General features: G+C 42.2%; 2 protein-coding genes across 3 annotated transcripts in view; one reads left to right on the top strand and one right to left on the bottom strand.

The window, feature by feature from the left end:
- CEP72 (centrosomal protein 72) overlaps positions 1-487 on the top strand; it is a 72891-nt gene extending 72404 nt beyond the window's left edge. The window contains exon 15 of the transcript XR_003998926.1: positions 424-487. The gene's annotated coding sequence lies outside the window, so the exon portion shown is untranslated. The remainder of the gene's footprint in view (positions 1-423) is intronic.
- TPPP (tubulin polymerization promoting protein) overlaps positions 43-22477 on the bottom strand; it is a 124163-nt gene continuing 101728 nt past the window's right edge. For both annotated transcript variants that reach the window (XM_030551549.1, XM_030551548.1), the window contains 2 exons: positions 17632-17785; positions 43-2819 (listed from right to left, as the gene is read on the bottom strand). In XM_030551549.1, the coding sequence (XP_030407409.1) occupies positions 2625-2819; positions 17632-17785 (349 nt within the window). In that variant the 3' untranslated portion in view covers positions 43-2624. The remainder of the gene's footprint in view (positions 2820-17631; positions 17786-22477) is intronic.

Raw genomic sequence — 22477 nt, forward strand, 5'->3', positions numbered from 1 at the left:
AAAAACATCCAAAAATATTAATGGATAGAATACCATCTGAAATTTATTAAACAGTGTGATTAATCACGATGAATTTTTTTGAGTTAATCATTCGAGTTAACTGCAATTAATCGACAGCTCTAATGTGAACTTTGCAATATTCAGCTTTGATAGTGTTTTACAAATAATTCAAGGTTTGTTACACATCTGTTTGTTGTAGTAAAATGACTGTCCTTGAGCACTATCCAGATTTGTAGCTTTATGGGACATTTCAGGAAGGAATGTATTCTCTGCACTTTACCAGCTACTCTGTGTTCCACTGCTTTTCTGGAATAATATGGCCATAAATATCTGAAGGTGGGTTTGTGCTGTTACCTCTCCTTGAAGGGGAAGGCAGGTAGCCAGTATGATGTGTAAATGGATAACTAACCTTTCCTTTTCCAGGAACTGGAGTGTTCAGGAAAAGTGGATAACTTTGAAAAACTTGGAAAGGCTTCACAAACAAATATTTCCACACTCTGACAGTCCTGGTGTATCTCTAAAATTGTGTCAGGTAACCAGAGCCACCAAGGAGGGCTTAAAGGGGGAAAAACACAAACAAGACCTTTTAAAAGCATGCACTGGGTTGGGCAGACTTCCCTCTCTCCTGAAAACCAAAAATCAAAACAAACAAAAAATTCCAAGCCCATGAAAGAGTTCTTCCTTTTGTTTATTATTGTTATTTTGGTTTCACGTTCATGTTTTGGTTTGAAAGGTCAGTGGTGGCAAAGTTACAGAAAAGACTTCTATAGAAAGTCAGCAGAAAACAAAAAACAATCTGTTCGAAGGCTGAGAACCTGTGTTCAGTGTCTGGACATGTGCCAAATACAGGGTGTTGGTCTGCATGAAAAACTAGCATATGTTACTGCTTACTGTATGTAAGTAGCTCACTAAAGCCAGCTGTTCTGTATACATGAGAACCCTGACACAGATGGTGGCAGAGAGGCAACAGAGGTGATTAACCTGTACTATCTGGAGTTATAAAGTTAATGCTTGAACTCCATTTAATAGAAAGCAAAGCAGAATTTTAAATGGTTATCAAATACCCAACTAAAAGTCCTCTTTTGTCATCTTATATTATACATTGTGGTGCTTATTCTGCTTTGTGGAATATAAATAACCACATATAGAATATAGAGATCAGCTAATGAGCCCCTGCACTTTCTCTGTATGGATATTTCTCCTTACTTTTTAAGCAATATCAAATGAGTGAGGTTTTTCAATGATTTATCAATTAATACCACTTGTTATGTGGGCCATATGGGATATTTAGTGGCCAGTTTGTTAAACCATTAAGACTGGTCCTGATTCTCCTCTTACAGCAGCTCTAAACCTGTGGAAATTTATTGCCTTCAAATAATTATTCCTGACTTTCACTGGACAGTCCAAACAAGAGGAGAATAGAGCCCCTACCTTCACACATAGAACGCTTAACAAATCAGTTAGGTAACTTTAGTAATGTATCTTTAGAGGGCGTGAGACGCATCTAGTTGTGAATAAAGGAGTAACAAATTTCTACTTTGTGGTGACAATTTAGTTCTTACATGAACTTATGTATTTCAGAGTTGTCACAGACCTTCCTTAACTCAGTCAGAACTTAAAAGGAGCAGGTGCCTGTGTGTCTGTGTGTGTACATGTGCATGAGAATATGTGCCTAGCTCGATGAAAATCTGATCAGTGATGTTTAGTTCACACTTAAAAGTTTAAAAAGTATAATCCATCATAATGCCCCCTTCACTTCCACTGTGCAAACCAAAAACCAGATTGCAACCAAGATTGATATTTCCATCAAGACTTCCTTAGCAATAGATCTAGTTCCTCTATATATCATGTTAGTACATTAGCGCCTTTTATGTCCTGTAGTTTCAGTTAGAATTGTGCTACCAATACACGTGGTAACTTGCAGGAAGTACAGTATTGGTTTTGAGAAGTCCTGGGCTTTGGGGGGGTAAGGAAACGAGGGCTAGTGTCTTCCACATCTTTCTGCTGACAAATAAATTGGAACCTAAATAGGCTCAGCAAGGAGCAATAAGTTTACAAATGGTGTAGGAAAATCTATTTCTTTTCAGGATAGCAACTTGTTATATTACAGCCATTTACTGCCCACTAGTACAATACTGAATTTTTGTCTTTGAGGGCAGAGCTGGATCCTCTTTAAGACATTTTCAAATAAATAAGTATTCAAATCACACTACATAAATATTGGGGTGTTCTTCGGAAAGGCTGCTATCATAGGAAGATTTACAATGACCCTCTTTTCAACTATCTGGAGAGCGTTTTTCTTCTATACCCAAGAAAGAACTGGATGTTTAGGAATGTTTGAGATCTTTTACCAGTATGACAAAGTGTGGTAGAACAGCCCTTGCATTTGGTTTCTTGTCTAAAGCTCAACAACTTTGTATTTTATATTTGTTGCCAATGTAAGCATGAGGAATGTAATGAAGTGTTGCTGTGCTGCAAGTATCTCAGCAGATGTTGAAATCAGTTCCAGTTCCTGAAAACACTTCTCGACAACATAGTCCTCGCATTCACGATAACTGAAACATGTGGGATTCATCTACATCATTCTTACAGGTATATTCTCTCTCTTTTTAAACTCCCCAGGCTTACTTGCTTCCTTGTACTTTATGATCATATGTGCCTGCGTGCTTGTACCCAGGCACATAGCCCGACGCATCAACCAGGTCTTCTCGTCCTGCTTTGCCTCTTCCTTTCCCACTTGGATCAAACCTCTCTTTGTGGGAACCAGTGAATTTTGACGTGTCTGTAAGTCGTGATACAGTTGGAGATGAAATGGTTTTCTATTGGGAGAAAGACGACACAAGAAAATACTTTTCATTGAAAAGAAAACTACTTTTAACATTATAAATCATTAACTGCTGTTGATATCGGAATTGCAGAGTAGTGATACATTTTAAGAGACCGAAAATAAATGAGAAATGTTAGTTTTGTGGCACTGGATGTAATTACTTCGTTAGTTACAAATTGGAGTACAGAATGGCTTTGGGCATGAAGGCCAACATTTTCAAAAGTGGCTCCAGATTTCGAGTGAGGAGGGTGAAACATCTGAATTCATGTCCTTACTCCAGTGAATATCCAGGTAAGTGCCCTAACCATCAGGCTATGGAGTCACACACTTTCTGGCCTAGTACATAATTATTTTTTAAAAAGTAGAAAAGCTTCAGTGGAACAGATTGAGAGAGCCCTGCCCCAAAATATCCCATAGCCCAATGGTTAGGGTAGTTTCCTGGGAGATAGGTGACCTGGGTTCAAATCCCGGCTCCATATGAGACTAGGAGAACCTCAGTCTCCCACATCCTAGGTGAGTGCTCTGGCTACTGGGCAAAAGGGGTCGGGAGTACCACTAAAACCACATTTTTTGGCAAAAAATAGGTGACCTGGCTTTTACTCAACAGCTGGGATGAAAGGAGAGAAAAAGGTATTTCACAAAGCCATATGGGATCATGAGAACTTCATTTTTGACCAGAAACAGAGGTGAGATAGTGGCCATCTTTGACAATTTAGTTTTGTAGATTTAAAGTCAAGTCAGAGGAGAAGAGGAAAAAATACAAACACGCAGTTTACACCTCTGTTTTTTGCATTGTGACAGAAGACAGAGAAGGTGTGACATCTTCGGTGCTGTCAGTTGATGCCCCTGGCACTAAGATGAGATAGATTAGCAAGCATTGTTGTACATTGATCACGTGGGTGCTGCAGTATTAGTAATTGTTTATACTGTATTTTAAAGACAAAGTGCCAATATTATTTTTATGTGGTCCAGTGCATTTTAGGGGAAAGAAAGTACTTTCTTTGAGATAAAGCAACCTTCAGGACAAAAGATAATGGTTAACATGCAATTGTTTGCTGTCTTTTATGTTTCTTTCTTGATTTACAAAATACTCAAAGATTCTTGACATGAAACACATCCTGGTAAAAAAAATTATAAAAAAAAATTCATGAAAGATTTCATAATTTCAAAGTTGTTTCTGTAAGACTTAAACAATTTTTTTTTAATTTTTTTAACCTAAACCCAGTTTTCAGCAAACCAATGTTGATAATAATTTTGGTAACATTGGGAATAAAACTGGTAAAAAAAAATCACCAAAAAAACCCCACCTCTTGTCTAGACTTCAGCAATGCAATATATTTTCAGCCCTTAGGAAACTTCAACTAGCACAAAACGCTGCAGTGCACGTCCTCAGTTACACAGATGACTGAGAGCACACCAGACTTGTCGTCTGCTCTATACACTGGCTTCCCAGAGAATTTCTGATCAAGTTCAAAGTCTCAGTCCTTATCTTCAAAGTGCCCTGGTATGGGCTCGGGATATCTAAAAGGCTGCCGGCCGTAACTGACAGTTACTCTCCTCTGGTACAATGAAACTCACAACAAGAGTAAAGTTTTTCTGTGCAGGAAACAGAACCTTCTCTAGGGGTGATCTCAGATCATGGGATGAACTCTCCCAGGAGCTAAACATCATCACAACCTCACCATTCACCTTCTCTAATATAAACACACAGCAACAGGTACATTTAACACCACCACTACCACCACGCCAAAACAAGACACTCCATCACACATGCTTCTCCCTCTGGGGAGCAGATGAGAGAACAAACAACACAACAGATGTGTAATCACACTGATTAATGCACTACTGGAAGGCACTCAGATACAACAGCAATAAGTGCAGTATAAAAACCTATAAGAACAGAAGAAAATCACGACCCCAAAATACCCCCAAAGTTGTTTTCCATTTTTTAAATTTTTTGATTTTTTTTGTTTGTTTAATAAAGAAAAAAGACAATTTATCCACAAAATAGTTTTGTTAGAAAAAATTTGGCCCGTCTACCTGGTCACATTAGCAGGTTTTTATAACAACACATTGTGAAAACAGACAAGCAACTTCCATTAAATACAACACAACTCAAATACGTACCCCCTTTGTCAAGAGGGCCGAGAGAAGAAAAGCACTACTTTCACTTTGTCCTAAATCTCAACACACTCAGGTTTTAGTACACCAGTCAAACATACAGCTAAGGGTAGCATAAAATCCCTCTTTACCCTATAAAGGGTTAATTCCTCTTTTACCTGTAAAGGGATAAGAAGCTCAGATAACCTGGGTGACACGTAGCCAAAAGGACCAATAAGGGGAGAAGATACTTTCAGATCTTTGGGGGAAGGTTTTGGTCTGTCTCTCTCAGAGCCAGCCAAGAAACCAGGTGGGGAAATTATATCTTCTTAAGTATATCTGAACTAAGCATCTAGTCTTGCTGAAATAGTAATATCAGAAAAGAAATGCGTTAGATTACCTTTTGTTTTAGCTTGTGAATTTTCCCTGTGCTAAAAGGAAGGTTTATCCCCGTTTTTGTAACTTTAAGTTTTGCCTAGAGGGGAAATCCTCTGCGTTCTTGAGTCTTTTGTTATTCTGTAAAGTACCTACCATCCTGATTTTACAGAGGTGATTCTTTTACCTCTTCTTTAATTAAAATTCTTTTAAGAACCTGATTGATTTTTCATTGTTCTTAAGATCCAAGAGTTTGGGTCCAATTGGTGAGGATATATTCTCAAGCCTCCCCAGGAAAAGGGGGTGTAGGGACTTGGGGGGATATTTGGGGAAGGTAGGGCTCCAAATGGCCCTCTCTGAATGTTTGTTTAAATCACTTAGGCCATGTCTACATCTAAAATTTTGCAGCGCTGGTTGTTACAGCTGTATTAGTACAGCTGTATAGGGCCAGCGCTGCAGAGTGGCCACACTTACAGCAACCAGGGCTGCAAGTGGTGTTAGATGTGGCCACACTGCAGCGCTGTTGGGCGGCTTCAAGGGGGGTCGGGGAACGCGAGAGCAAACTGGGAAAGGAGACCAGCTTCGCTGCGGTTTGCTCTCGCGTTCCCCGAACCACCCTGCAAACCGCAGGGAAGGAGACCTGCTTGCTCGGCGGTTCGGGGAACGAGAGAGCAAACCGGGAAAGGAGACCAGCTTGATTACCAGAGGCTCTCTCAGGTATGCTGGGATACCTGCTTATTCCACGGAGGTCAAGAAAAGCGCTGGTAAGTGTCTATACTTGATTACCAGTGCTGGATCACCAGCGCTGGATCCTCTACACCCAAGACAAAACGGGAGTACGGCCAGCGCTGCAATGGAGTTGCAGCGCTGGTGGTGCCCTGCAGATGTGTACACCTCCTAAGTTTCAGCGCTGTAACTCCCTCACCAGCGCTGCAACTTTCTGATGTAGACAAGCCCTTAGTGGTGGCAGCGATACTAAGCCTAGAAAGGAATTTGTGCCTTGGGAAGTTTTTAACCTAAGCTGGTAAAAATAAGCTTAGGGGGGTCTTTTATGCAGGTCCTCACATCTGTACCCCAGAGTTCAGAGTGGGGAAGGAACCCTGACAACACTGAAGACAGATATGGACTCCAATGTCAAGGACCCTCCACCACTGAGAGCAACGTGCCCCCATCACCAGTTAAATAACGAAGCTGAATGTTTCCAAATTATATTTTGCTTTACACTAATGACATTTGATGGGGACATGCAACATAACAACATAATGGAGGTGGCCTTAAAAATACGTTAACTTTTTGTTAGATATTGAATAAACCAATTTATATTTCTCCCCTCCCCTCCCTGCAAACAAACCCAACACACCTGAAATGTCTGTTGAGCCACTTTGAAACGATGGAAACCGCAGCAAGTGTGGTTCAGAGCTCTCTGTTCAGAATACCACTGGGATCCCTTGTCTGCTATTGTCCACTTTTTAAGTTTTCAGCCATTTTGACTTTATGAATTATACCTGTGCAGTGTACAGCTACAGGAAGGCATGGAGCTATGCCATGTCAAGAATCAGACCATTGTGAGATCAGAGGTAGCTCAACCATCACCACCCTTACTCTACACTTAGTTTGCATGGAACAATTTCATTGATCATATGAGGAAGACTGCACAGGTGGTGGTTTACTTGGTCCAACTGCCATCCACACAAATCAACACAATTCTCCCAAAACAATACAACTCCCACACAAACTAACACACTCACCTACACAATGGGATTATTGTGTGTGCTGATTGTGGCAATCATCATTCATGTTTGCAGCTTTTTTTATACTTATGACTTTACTAATTATACTGGGGAGATAGGACGGGCTTTCAGCACCAGTACACAGAATAAGATGTTCTACAGTGCAACTTTGGGGCTTGGTTTTGGGGCAGAAGGGTTAGGTCATATGGAATAGGCCAACATTACAGAAAACGTTGGTAAGAGCTGCAGGAATGAGGCTTCTGGAGTATTTATTTCTCAAATAATGTTGAAAGATATCTGGGCCCTTTTTGGAGCTTTTTTTGAGCTTTACCCCTATGTGAATCCAGGGGTAAAGCTCCATTTCACCCTTGGATTCATACAGAAATGAAAATGAATGGCTGGGAAGAAGTGCCACTCTTGCAAATAGGTATATTTTATTGGTTTGTTTTGACATGGCAGTACTTTATATGGGGCTTTATTTTGTTTGTCCTGATTTATCACTGATCACCAGTACACTGCAGTCACAGTGATAGTAGGAAATACACCCCCATCAGCACTCGCCTTAGCTGCACAAACAGACAAAACCAAAGTATAATAAAATGAATAAGCTCAGACAACATGGCAGAGTTGGACTCTTGGCCTGATGCCCAACAAGGATCTTACTGTGGTTAATATGTACTCAAAGCATTACTGTATCTGGCATATACTCTGTATATAGACTGTCACATGCTGGAGTGTGGGCAGCTTAGATAGTCCACAGCTACTTGTATTAATGCTGACCAAAACCGTCCACTGCTGCAGCTGTCCTAATTCACAGCTGACTGGTGTGGGAGACATGCTAGACCTCAGCCACATAGTTAGCTTGTTAATTTTCTTGTAACGAATAACCCAGTTTTGCTTTCTTGCAGGCAGAATACCCATAGTGTTTTTGAAATGGGATTGTAAGAACAAGATTGTTATGTGGGCTGGCGTCCATATCCACCTTGCACTGCATGTAGAATGCTTGCATACATGTGTACTATTTGTAGAGCTGTTTCAGCACATCCACAATACATTAGCACCTACTGCAAATGCAGCACTCTCAGGACATGACATGCCCGTCAGCAGCAGCCGGAAGCCGGGGGTTCTTGCTGCAGACTTCAGGACCAGTTTACTGGGGAGTACCCAGGCTCCTGTGTATAGTCAAGTCTCCCCTCCAGCCCCCACATCACTTGCTGTGAAGGTTTCAGTGGGCCAAAAACACTGATAATTGCCAAAAAATAATTTAAAATACCAATGTAATTACACAGAGCATGGAGTTTGCAACAGGTGTGAGCAAAGGGTTAGTCAGGGCTTTGGTGCAAAACACATGGCCCTTTCCTCTCCATCCTCCACCACCCACAGACGCATGATTTTCAGTATAAGGAACAGCTAAATTAGGCAATTGGTGAGCAACAGCATGAGTCCCCATCTGTTATATAGGCTGGAAGTGGAGGGGAAAATCCCTCATCTCAGCCCCTTGGCTGCTCAGAACAATAGTTGCAGCAGCATATCAGCAAAGGGCAGGTTGTAAGACAAAATGCATTTGGGGCATTTATTGGTTAGGTTTATTTATAGGTGCCTAATTCCCTCTCTAAGTGAGAACCAGGAGCTTCCTGCTACAAGCATTTCCCCCATTTGGACAGTGCTGACCCAAGCCCATTAAAAAAAAATAAAGAAGCCAGACCAGATTGTATGGTCTGTGGGATGAGCGAATGATCCCCAAGTAAGTAGAAAAAAAGTTAATCAAGCTGTGATGCTTGCCGAAGTATCCTTCAGTCTCCCCAGACACTGGAAGCAGCTGTAGGGGCTGGAAACTTACTAATAAGCTTTGCTTTTTGCAAGTAGTCAAAGGGGTAAACTTAGGTTTTTCTTATATGTGTTTATAGAACATTGTTGCTAAAATAGTTCTTTACCCACACACCACAGGATGCTACCAACAATTAAGGCTGTTTGTTTTGTAAACAAATAATTCACATGCAAGAGACAATCTTTTCAGTGTGAAGTTAAGACCACGGTCCCTATTTTAAAACACACACATTGTATAGCACTGGCCTCATCTTCATCTCTGCTTACTTTGCTGAACTTCAGTTTTACACGTTACACATTCTCACGTCACGAGACACCCTCTACATTTTAGGTGACTTCCTTAAACTTCAGCAGATTAGTCTTCAGGACAGAATTCAGTTCTGATGGGTTGTAAGGGCACATCTGAAAGAGCTGGATAAAAAATGACATGCTCCGACTTTCTCTCCCCCCTCCCCCCCCCAACATGAACAGCAGTGACAAGTAAAGGTTTAATAGACTTATCCATATAATCGAATTCAAGCCCTGGGATTGCTGAAGTTAGGACAGAACACACACACACAGTCGATTTCTGAGCAGATGTACAATTAATTTAACCCCATTGGTTTCACTGGGACTTCAGAAGGCGTACATCAGTGCAGAATGTCTCCAATGCTACATTTGTTTTCAGAAGTTGCCAGTCATTTATTTGGGAACTTTCTTCATTTTGTGACTTATTTTCCCAGGCATCTACACATTTTTCTATTGTTACCTCATAGAACCACCCCAGTGCCAGGTCTAATGCACATCAACAAAAAGGTCCATACTTCACCGACAAGGATCAAACCCGTTTTCACTGCCAGAGCAATACTCTCTCTAAAGTGTGGTAGACAGCAATAGATGTAATAAAACAGCTACATCCTACAATTTAGCAACTCTCCCTCATTTCTCTAATTGTCTAGTTCAACATTTTTCGAAGTTCGGGTCACGACCCAGTACTGAATTGCGACATGTCAGGCGCTGGGTTGCTCTGGTCAGCACCACCGACCGGGATGTTAAAAGTCCCCTCAGTGGTGCTGCCTGGCTAAGGCAGGCTAGAGTGCCTACCTGTTCCGACACTGTGCTGCGCCCAGGAAGCAGCCAGCAGAGGGTCTGGCTTCTAGGCAGGGGGGCCATGGGGCTCCATATGCTGCGCCTGTCCTGAGTACTGGCTCCACACTTCCATTGGCTGGGAACCAGGGGCTCGGGGGGGAGGAATTGCAGTGCCTGCGAGTGAGAGTCGCATACTTCTGCCTAGGAGCTGGATCTGCTGCTGGCTGCTTCCGGGGTGTAGCACGGTCCCAGGCCAGGTGGGAAGCCTGCCTCTGCACCCTGGCTGCACTGCTGACTGGGAGCCGCCAGAGGTAAGTCAGCACCCCAACCCTACGCCCCAATCCCCTGACCCTGCCCTGAGCCCCCCTGAAACCTGGAACCCCTGCACCCCAAACTCCTCAGCCTCAAGCCCCACCCCAGAGCCTGCACCCCCAGGCCAGAGCCCTGACCCCCTTCCACATCCCAATCCCCTGCCCCAGCCCAGAACCCCCTCCCATACCATGAACCCCTCATTCCCAGCCCCACACCTCAACCTTCTGCCCCAGCCCTGAGCCCCTCTCACACCGCAAACTCCTCATCCCTAGCTCTATTGGCTTGTGGGCATCAACAATTTTCTTCAACTGGGTGCCCAGAAAAAATTTTGAAAACCACTGATCTAGTTTTCCAATAAATTCAGGTCTGTGGACTTTGCTAGAGGATTTCACATCAACTTGCTAATGATTTTAAACTCTTCTGTTGCAAAGTCACCAAGCAACCACAATTCCCAATGAAGCCATTGGAAAATGAGGATGCTCATTACCTCTGAAAAATCGGGCCACAAGCCTTCAAAACAGTGTCTCAATTTCACAATCTTAGAACAAAGAAAACAGTGATCCCACCCATTATGTGCATTTCCATCACAAGCTAGAGCCATCTATTGAGAACAGTTCCAGCACCAGGGGAGTCAAGAAGAAAGAAACATAAAAGTAGCATCCATGGAAACTGACAGTCTCTCTCTCCAAATTAATTGAGTAACGTGTAGATCTTTTCTCCGACTGTATCTGAAGGTATTGAGAAGAATCCTACCCTTGTTTGTATTACAAGCAGGTGATGACAAGCCTGTCTGACCTTCTATTAGCACAAGAGACAAACTGATTGTCCACCATGCTTCCAGAAGTGTGAACATCCAACAGACAGAGAATTCTATCTTGGCAATTTCATATTTCTTTTGGATTTGTATAAAAGACATTAGAGATGATAATACAATAGCATCAGTTTCCATTTCTTTGTCTTCCAGATTTTCTTGGTCCAGGTATGTTCACAGATTGTGAAATTTGTACGTGCTCAGCTAGACGAATACTCAGACGATACTATTTCTACTACACTTACTAGTTTTCTAAATGCTTTGTTTATGTTAATAGAACACTAAAGAAATAGTGAAGTTGAGTGTAGACCATGTCTTTGAAAACATAGGCAGATAGCATAGGCAAATTTAGTTCCACAATCTAATTTGCTCTCACTCTGTAGTGATTAATGAATGAGTTTCTCATTCTTATCAAAAGATCAATCCAGAGAATTTTAGACTTGCTGCTATACAGAATTAAGAAATGCAAGATGCTTCTTTGGCCAAACTCATTTACTTCTAATAAATTCTTGGTTAATATAAGAATAAAATATTTTTCTACATCCATGAAACAAATGGCACTGGAATGTGGGATTGGGAAGATGTGGACAAAACGATCATGGTAAGATGTCCATTTTCAAGCAGGTCTGTTTTCCTACAAAGACAAGGACTCTCATCTTTCCAGGTCTCTTCTGTCAGAGGTTAGTGGAGATACCACAGGGCATGATTTAGTTAAGGTCAACTGTTCTTTATATCCAGGTATTTAAAAGAATTAAGCAGGCCAATAGAAATACTGGTCTTCAATAACTTTTTAGCCTTCTGACTTAACTCTTCTACTAAGCCCGGGCTAAAAAAATTATCCAAAGTACTTATAAGGCAGGGGGCCTGAACGAGAAGATTTTTTTCAAAGCAAGCATGTGGTTGTTTACACAGACTTATTTTAGCCTCCAGAAAACCAAACTGAGTTCCCATATTGCTTCTTCATCCCTGCCATTCTGATGCAAGCAAAGAAAAGAGGAACTCTTGCCTTCAACTGAAAGGGATCCAATGGACACTAGTTTGTTATAAGTAAACCTGTAGGATATTTATGCAGGCTCTTCAGCTGGCTTATGAGACATTCCAAATTTCAACAGAACTCCCCGTATGTGCTGTTGTGTATGCAACTTGCTCTGTCAAAATGTTGTCTCTTCAGCCATGGACCAAACTAAGTATGGGGGCTGGACTGGCAATTGGTCCACGGATAAGCTATAGGTTGGGGCAAGTTAACTCTTCTCAGTAGTACATCTGCACTATACAGTATGGAGCAAAGAAACAGCTGCCTCTGCATGGACTCTTCTGTACGAGTTCTTTTAAATTCACATTAGTAAATGGCCTGCATGTTCGAGATGATGGCCAATTAATTTATTTCTGATTTTGTTTTGCCATGTGAGCTGTAACTTTATCCACTCTACTCCTTTATTTGTTCAGAGTACGCTCTTTCGGAATACAGAAGGTATGATCTCTGGCCCAAAGAGTTCACAATCTAGGAAATATCTTATAGTCTAAAACATTACTATGTAATCTGAACCATGTATCTCTTTGTCTGGAGTAAATTGGTTTTATATCCCACATGGGCCAGGGGTATGAGTGCAAACAGGACTTCAGCCCAACAACTTGAATTTTAGACAGCTCTTTACAATTACTGGTGAGGGGATTACAGGTCTGTAGATTACACCTTCCCAATACATTCATCATTATATGGAGATATACCTATCTCATAGAACTGGAAAGGAAAGGCCATTGAGTCCAGTCCCCTGCTTTCACAGCAGGACCAAGTACTGTCCCTGACAGATTTTTGCCCCAGATCCCTAAATGCTGCCCCCCCCCCAGAAGTGGACAGGAAACCCCTCTTCTGAAAAAGGGTTAAGTTGTCAAGCAGCCTGAAAAGGATGATATTTGGGTGTTACAGCAGTGACAGAACTTGGAAAAGAAGCCAACTCTTAGACCAAAGCATCTAAATTTCCTTTTTCCTTCAAAGCTTCAAGGATTGCTATTTAACTGGAGCACCCAAATGATCTCCCCATCCTACCAAGTTAAAGGAGTTTTACTTCTTGCTCTATGGCCTCTGGGTCAGTGTTTGTTTCTGATGTAAATAATATCTTACAACATTTGAAGACAGGGACGAAGTTATGTGCTTGCCCCCGCCTGTGCGTGCCTAAAAACCCCAAAATGTAGCACTGTATTTAAATTAACTCTGTGGTTCTTTAAATACAGTGCTACTTAACCCACTTAGCCAGCCACCTATCTTCTCCTTCATAATGATGGGTTTTAGCTGAAGAGCAGGCAAACAGTTCTGCTCTTTAATTTAGCAACCCTTCCAGGTGCTTGAATTGTGAGATAATTAGCCACATTTCATTTTTTTATTTATACGGCGCTTCTAAGTAAATTATTCTCAAGACAATAGTTCACATACATCTAAGCTTTTGTTGTCAAGACACCATTTTATGATCCATCCCCTAATGAATATTTTCGATCACAAAAAAAGCGTGTGCATGCATGTACCTATGTATCCGGGCTATATCTGGTAAATATCCATTTGCACATGTGATTACCCCAACTTGGGACGGCACAAAGCTGAACAGAGCTCCACCCTTAAAAAAAAGATTAATTAAGTTATTGAATCCAGCATTTTCCAGCAGAGCCGAGTTAAACTTCTAGCCCTTCTACAAAGAATCCATTCTGGATTGCCAAATTAAGCTGCCCAGGGCATTTTCTGAACTATCAGGAGCTGTTTGGTGTAGAATGGGCAGATAAAGTGCTGAGAGACACAAAAGACCCATGACAAAGCCTGGGTCATCTTGATTTGTCACAGGCACTTTCCCAAAATATCTCTTACCTCTGTCACCACCAAAATTGGAATGGAATTGATTTATGGGATTCTCTGGACTCCTAAGAATCACCTCTCTTCCCTTCATTCAGTTATTTTCACTCTCCCAAACAACTGAGCCATCAGTTGCAATTTCGGTTTCCACGCTTCTGCCAACATGAGGGAAAACCCCTGTACAAAAATCAGTATTCCAACACATCTGTTTGCAGTGCATAACCATTTGATAATGTTTTGCAGGAATGCTGATGCAGCTCACATTCCAGAATACAGATCAACATTTCCACTCATGGGCTGCTAACTGTTGTCTTTCTAGTCATATCAACCAACAGATAATTTTGTTATTCTAAAAACATTCTGAAGAAAAAAATATATGAATCCCTTATAGCAAGAGCGCCTGTGCCCAGCACCTTCCAATCTCGAAAATAAGGACTAGTAGATCTCACTGCTGAAGCAGAGATCTCCCTAAGCAAGAATGGGCAGTCCTTTAAAAGAGATGTGCCCCACTATAAAAAAAAAAAAAAACTCAGCCAAAACTCAACCCAAGGTAAGCCATCAAAAGCCCTTGATCTTCTACTGAAGTCTACCAACATCTGAGTACCACTTCATATTATTTACATCATCCAGCAACTGAAATACTGGGATATGCCTAAAATATTATTTGGGCCCCCAAAATGGTCCCCTAAAAAGCCAAAAAAATCTTCATATACACACACCAAGAAATACAGATTAATTCTGTCTTCAGCAGAACTGAATGCACAGCCCTGATATGCACACACAAAATCAGTTAAAACATGAACAGTCAAAAGCATCAGAAAACAAACAAAAGAGTAACCCTTGGAAAACATTTCACTGGCCTCTCCACTAATGTCTTAAAACGTATTGCTCCTCTCTGCACAGTGGTAAATCTCAAAATTAAACTAGACTGGGATGGAGATAGTGGGATCAAATCCTTTCAGGGTGCCATTGCAAACAACTTTGTATCTCAATTAAATGTCATTCTGGCTACAAACTCTCAGAATAAGCTTTTATTCTAGAATGATGAGGAAAGTATCTGGAGTTACCAGATTAGTAGACAGACTACTGTGGAAAGCTTCCAACTCAGGTTTGTGTGATAGGTTGTTGCATCTGTTAACACCTCATGGTCACCAAGAAGAACAGGAATGCTATAACCCCTCCTTCAACATTCAGGGGAACAGAATAAAACTGTGTTCCACCTCAATCAGAACCCTCCCCAAAGCAATGATGGAGAGCTCCTCATAGCATATTTTAAGAACTCCCATCTGAGTTTCACTTATGAGATCATCGCTGTTAAATGTATCAACTTAGAAGTCCTGCATAAGGAATAAAACTAATTCAAATCCGCCCTTATTTCCCCAGGTTTGATTTTCTTCCACCTCACTCCCCAAATTCCATTCTCTCCCCCGACCTTATGTTATCTATGCTATAGCTTGCTGATACAAGAGGGAAAGGTGCAGGGGAGAGTCATTCTGCCTGCCTACCACAGAAAAAATCAAAGATGTCAAAAAAACCAGTGGTGGCATCTGTTCATCTCATCCAAACAGCTTGGTTTCTTGAAGCTTCATTGGTTTAGAGTGAATAAATAAATAAAATGGTTTAAAAACAAAAAAAACCACTACTGTGCTGGCATATCTCAGTGAGAATACTAAGCACTTACATAGTGCTACATTGTGCATCTGCAAACCACTCACTGCCCCTCAACACATGCAGAAAGCAGGTATGTGTGCATTGTTAGCCATTGCTCATTTAAGTACCTAATTACTGACAACACCAAAGATTAGAAGGGGCCTGGAGTAAGCTTTATAGAATGTGCATAGATCAAAGTAAGTAGTGAGTTAGTTAATGTAGTTCACAAGGTTAAGCACTCCAGCGAGGCTAAAACGTAACATAATTTTGGCAGATGTCAAATACGATAAAGGGCGAAACACTTATCCCATGTAAATCAATTGCAAAGTTACTACTGATTTCAAACAGAAACAAGATTTGGCCCTTAATTAATTGAACCTTAGAACTGCATCATCATTATAGTTATCACAAATTTCAAAGATCCTGTAAAAACCTGGTAAGTACTACAAGGATTATGAAAATTGCTCTCTCTGAATCTGTCTCTCTTCTCCAGAAAGACTGTTTAAAATTAAAGTTTAAATTAAAAGACCCATGCTAAGTTTCAGTAAGATAGTTGAACACATGCCTAACGTTAAGTAAATTGTCCCATTGACTTAACTTCAGCAGGCATACTCAGATACTTAAATGTAGGCATGTTTTTAAAACTGCTCCAGAAACTGGTCCTATGTTACTTTTTATCATGTATGCTATTTCATTTTGCATTTCACTCAGTTTTGATAGTGAAAATAAATGAGCCCATGTAACTGGGCCAGATGTTACATTGTTTGGGTGACAACAGTAGGGAAATGGGGTGGAGAGGAGGAATGCAATGAAACTTGACATTAAAAACGAACAAATCTATCAACACTAGGCTTTTTAAAACTTGGTTTTGTTACACAGAACCTATCTAACTGTATCTCTACCAATATTAAAAACACTGAACAACATTATGGGTCTCTCAGTCTTAAGGGGGAGAAAATAGATTTAAGAACAGACCATACAAAACTGAGAATTCTGCCCTTAACATTCCCATGTCCCATATTGTGCGCTAGATTTATTTTAAGACTCAAGTCCTTGCTTTCTTTTGGTTTTGTGAATTTAATCAAAACCTTTTAAAGTTGTTAAACAAGTCTTGTCTTTAACTCCCGTTTTTCTTGCAGCACAATTTATAATGAGTATTACTCTGCTCAGATCACATGCTAGAGCTCCTGACTACTGTGACTTTATTTTCTTATTGGGTGGCACTGAGCAGCATAGCAGGACTATGTAGTATCCTTTGCAATAGTGTGATACTGAGATATGTCATGAGTTTTGTTGCCATTTATTTCAGCAGAAACATTTCAACCAGGCTCATTGCCAGTGCCCAGTTCACCTCAGCAACAAATATCTGCAATGACCAGTGATGAGACACTAGATGAGGAGGGCTCTGAGTTACTTCAGAGAATTCTTTCCCAGGTGTCTGGCTGGTGAATCTTGCCCACATGCTCAGGATCTAACTGATTCCCATATTTGGGGTTGGGAAGGAATTTCTCCCAGGTCAGAGTGCCAGAGACCCTGGGTTTTTTTCACCTTCATCTGAAGCATGGGGCATGGGTCACTAGTTGGTTTAAACTAAAGTAAATGAAGGATTCTCTGTAACTTCAAGTCTTTAAACTACGATTTGAGAACTCTGGTAAATCAGTCAGAGGTTGGGGGTCTATTTGAGAAATGGGGGTGGAGAGGTAAGATTCTGTGGCCTGCAATATGCAGGAGGTCAGGCTAGATCAGTAGTGGGCAGGTAATCTGCTGGCAGGCCACCAGATAGATTGTTTACATTTGAACGGCTGCCCACAGCTCCCATTGGCCAGGAATGGTGAACTGCAGCCACTGGGAGCTGCAGGCGGCAATGCCAATGTAAACAAACTAACTATCTGGCAGCCCATCAGTGCATTACCCTGATGGGCCGCATGTGGCCGGTGGGCCACAGGTTGCCCACCACTGGGATAGATGATCACAATGGTCCTTTTTTTACCTTAAATAAAGTCTCTGAATCAGTGTTTAGGCTCCTAAAAGGAAACAGCTTTGGAAAAGAGAGTGAGATTTATTGTATGTCACTACTCAAGTACTACTGTACCGTTACTCCAGATATGATCGGGGCTTTTCCTTCGATTAGTTTATGTATTTCTTGAATTGCTTCCTCATTGCTCTTGTCTTTAAATCGTTTCTTGGAGAGTTCTTGAAGAGCTTCTTTAAATTGATCAAAAGTAATCGTCCTAGAAGATTTCCCCCTGGCAAAACACACACACAAAAATCAGAAGAAATTACAAAAAGGATACACAGTACTCCAAGAGGAGGATAACAGATGCAGTCTGCAATAGTGAAGAGCAGCCAACATACAAATACTACATAAAAGGAATTGCCCTTCGTCCCATTATGACTTTCAGTGCAGCGCCTCCCCAGGACAGCTTCATCTTGCTTTCTTGAATGTCACTGTAACAGTAATGAACCTCGCTTGGCTAGGCTTCAGAATTAAAGAGAAACTAAAGGAATTGGACTACTGCTCATACTTCTCTCGGAATGCTAGGACCAGTCTAAACCAAGGCCTAAAACTACACCTAAAACTTGAGCTAACCGTTTCTCGGGGTGTGAAAAAAATATCACATACCCCTGAGAGACATATTTAAGCTGACCTAAGACTGGGTATAGACAACCCTAGGTTGACGGAAGGATTCTTCTGTCAACCGAGCTACTGCCTCTCAAGGGGTGGATTTACTACAGTGAAAAGAAAAACCACTTCCATTCCTGTACTGTGGTACTGGTTGTAGTGTAGATGTAGCGGAAGATGTAATCTAATTTTGGTAATTATTTGTAAACTTGGTTTGCATAAATGAAATGAGTGACAGCAGTTTAGGTCAGGTCTACACTAAAAAGTTAGGTGGACCCAAGCTACATCGCTCAAGGGTGCGAAAAATCCATGCCCCTGAGCAATGTAGTTAAGCGGACCTAACCCCTGCTGTAGACAGCACCAGGTCAACAGAGAATTCTTCCATCAACCTAGCTACTGCCTCTCAGGGAGGTAGATTAAATACCGTGATGGGACAACCCCTCCCATCACTGTAGTGAGTGTGTCCACTCAAGTGCTACACCAGCGCAGCTGCAGTGGTTTGAATATAGACATAGTCTTAGTGTTGAACGCAAAAGGTGACTTTAGATGATATTGCATGGGTCTCCTCTTTGAAATGATGACAACCTATCCTATCACACATTTATTTTGTGATATGAGCATTGTGCAAATCAAGCTTAAACAAATCATACGGAAAAACATGTCACTTTAAACTCCTCCTCAAAAAGAAGCATACAACCCATTAGCATTGCATGTCTGATATCATATCCTATTAAACAAGTTAAATAATAAACTTATTTTAAAATAGGACTCCGTTTCTCTCTGTGGCTGTCACATTTATGAAACAACATTCACAAATAAGAACTTATGGAAAAGGTTATTTGAGGGCTTGATATTCATGAAAAGTGCAGAAATTCATAGCTGAAGCTGAAACTCTATCATTAATTCTTCGTGTTGTCTTGATAAATGATTAAAAGTGAAAATAAAGGTGCACCACATTTCCAGGCTGCTGACTTGCTTGGTTGTTTTTATTTTCTGCTCTAGCAAAGTGTGCTGTAGAGGTGTCTATGTGTACACTTTGATAAATTACTGCTTCTGAAAATACCTTTTCAAGAAGAAGTCAGTATATATTTAGACACTTTCATCCATTATACAGTTGACAGACCACAGTGACCCATTTAGAAGAGCTCTGAAAGCTCCTAAGAAGAATGTCTGAATAATCACTGTGAAGATGTGTTTAGTCAAAAGGTCATTTAGGTAAATCTGCCTTTTGGCAGTTTAAATAAAAGTGCATTTCAGACAGACAGCATAACTTCAGTTCACAGATCACTTTCTAATAGCAAGGCACGTTCTGCTTTTTAAAATCAGACTAATTTAATTTTAAAATGAAATTATTAGACCATAGCAAGAGGAAATTACTTGCCATAGCTTAATTTGTATGGAGGTTGTTTTGAATTTTGCTAACAACAAAAACTACACCTCTTAAAGTGGATATAAATATTTACCTTTCCACTTGCCTAATTTAATATCCCCAAATATTTAGACCAATATTTACACTTCTTGCCTTTGAGATTTAGCCATATAGACATAGCCCAGGCTAAAATTTAACATACTAAGGGTATGTCTACGCTACAGCAGCCCAGCTACAGCACTGCCTCTGTGCTGCAGTAGCACTGTAGTACAGATCCTTCCTACAACAAGAGAAAAGACAGTTACTTTTTCCATAACTGGTGTTCTTCGAGATGTGTTGCTGTCATGGTATAATTCCCCACTCTGAACCTTAGCATCCAAAAGGTGGGGTACCAGCATGAATTCCTCTAAGCTCAATTACCAGCTTAGTACATGTAGCGCTGCCACCAACCAGGAATTCCAGTGCCTGGTACACTCTGGTCCCCCCAAAACCTTGCCCGGGGACCCCCAAGACCCAGTCCCTCTGGATCTTAGCACAAGGAAAGTAAACCCTTTCCCTCACCTTTGCCTCTCCCAGGCTTCCCCTCCCTGGGTTACCCTAGAAGATCACTGTGATTCAAACTCCTTGAATCTTAAAACAGAGAGGAAAATTCACCTTCCCCCCTCCTCCTCTCTCCCTCTCCCAGACTCTCCCTGAGAGAGAAAGTAATCCTAACACAGAGAGAAAATAACCTCTCTCCCCCTTCCCTCTTTTCTCCCCACCAATTCCCTGGTGAATCCAGACCCCGTCCCCTGGGATCTCACACCCAGGGGACGGAGTCTGGATTTAAAAAAAAAAAAACAAAAACCAATCAGGTTCTTAAACAAGAAAAGCTTTTGATTAAAGAAAGAAAAACAGTAAAAATTATCTTTGTAAATTTAAGGGTCTTTCAGCTATAGACACTGGGAATACCCTCCCAGCCTAAGTATACAAGTACAAATTAACCTTTCAGCAAAATACAAATTTGAACTCCTTCCACCCAAATACACATTTGCAAATAAAGAAAACAAACATAAGCCTAACTCGCTTTATCTACCTAGTACTTACTATTCTGGACATATAAAAGACTGTATCAGAGAGATTGGAGAGAAACCTGGTTGCACGTCTGGTCACTCTCAGAACCCAGAGAGAACAACCACCAAAATCTAACAGCACACGCAAAAACTTCCCTCCCTCAAGATTTGAAAGTATCCTGTCCTCTGATTGGTCCTCTGGTCAGATGACAGCCAGGCTCACTGAACTTGTTAACCCTTTACAGTCAAAAGAGACATGAAGTACTTCTGTTCTATTAACTCTTTCTTATCTGTTTATGACAGTTGCTCATGTCCATTCCACAGTAGGTGTGTGTGCTTGCCATGTGCACCGGTGCCGGAAGTTTTTCCCCTAGCAGTATCCATGGGGGGAAGCGCCCCCATGACCTCTGGAGTGGCGCCTGCCCGGTGCGGTATAAGGGGAGCTGTGCTCTCCCCCCACCCTCAGTTCCTTCTTGCTAGACAACTCCGACAGAGGGGAAGGAGGGTGGGATGTGGAATAGACATGAACAACCTATCTCGAAGAACACCAGTTACGGAAAAGGTAACTCTTTTCTTCTTCGAGTGATTGCTCATGTGTATTCCACAATAGGTGATTCCAAGCTATATCTGTTGCAGGTGGGTAGGAGTTCACAAGTTCCCCCAGGATGGAGGACAGCCCTGCCAAACCCGGTGTCATCCCTGATCTGGAGGACGATCGCATAGTGCGAAGTGAATGTGTGAATCGAAGACCACATGGCTGTCACAGGCCCAAGGATTCCCTCCTTCAGAGGGTCCCATGGGAAGGCCCTACAAATGTCCTGGATGGGGACGTGGGCCACGAAGGCAGCCGATGAGGCCTGCGCCAGAATCGAATGTGCCCTCATGATGGGTGGCGGGGGGGGCACCCGCCCGATCGCGGGTGGATGCATGAAGTGATCCAATTGGACAGCCTCTGAGTGGAAATTGGCTGGCCCCTCGCGCACTCAGCTGAGGCGACAAACAGTTGTGAGGACTTTCTGAACGGCTTAGTCCACTCGAGGTAGAAAGCCAGAGCCCGCCACACGCTGAGCGTGTGGAGACGGTGCTCCTCACTGGACGTGTGAGGCTTGGGGAGAGGACCGGTAGAAAAATGTCCTGACCCATGTGGTACGCGGAGACCACCTTCGGGAGGAACGCAGGGTGTGGGCAGAGCTGGACCTTGTCCTTATGAAAGACCGTGTACACTGGCTCAGAGGTCAGGGCCCTGAGCTCCAAGACTCGCCTGGCCGATGTAACTGCAACCAGGAAGGACACCTTCCACAAGAGGTTAGACCAGGAGCACGTGGTCAGTGGTTCAAACCGGGGCCCTGTGAGACAAGCCAACACCAGGTTTAGGTCCCACTGTGGGACTAAGAGTCTAGAGTACGGAAAAAGACGGTCCAAACCCTTAAGGAACTGGCCAGTCATAGCATAGGAAAATACCGTCTGTCCTTGCACCAGTGGGTAGAAGGCCAATATGGCTGCCAGGTGCACCCTGACCTACAAGGGCACCAGGCCCTGGGTCCTCAGGCGGAGAGGGTAATCAAGGATAAGCTGGATTGGGGTGGTCACCGGAGAGACGGCCTAGTCCACTATCCACCTAGAAAAACCGGGACCACTTCATCAAATAAGCACTTCGAGTGGAGGGCCGTCTACTTTTGAGCAGGATGCACTGAACTTGATCCGAGCACATCTGTTCTTCTCCACCTAACCATTGAGCAACCACACCGTGAGGTGAAGAGCCACTAGGTTGGGGGTGGAGGAGGCAGCCCTGGTCCTGAGAGAGCAGGTCTGGCAGGAGCAGCAACGGCCACGATGGAGCTACCCCCAGGCCCATGAGGGTCCTGCACCAATAATGTCTAGGCCACGTTGGGGC

The sequence above is a fragment of the Gopherus evgoodei genome, chromosome 2, assembly GCF_007399415.2.
Source record: "Gopherus evgoodei ecotype Sinaloan lineage chromosome 2, rGopEvg1_v1.p, whole genome shotgun sequence".
Taxonomy (NCBI): Eukaryota; Metazoa; Chordata; order Testudines; family Testudinidae; genus Gopherus; species Gopherus evgoodei.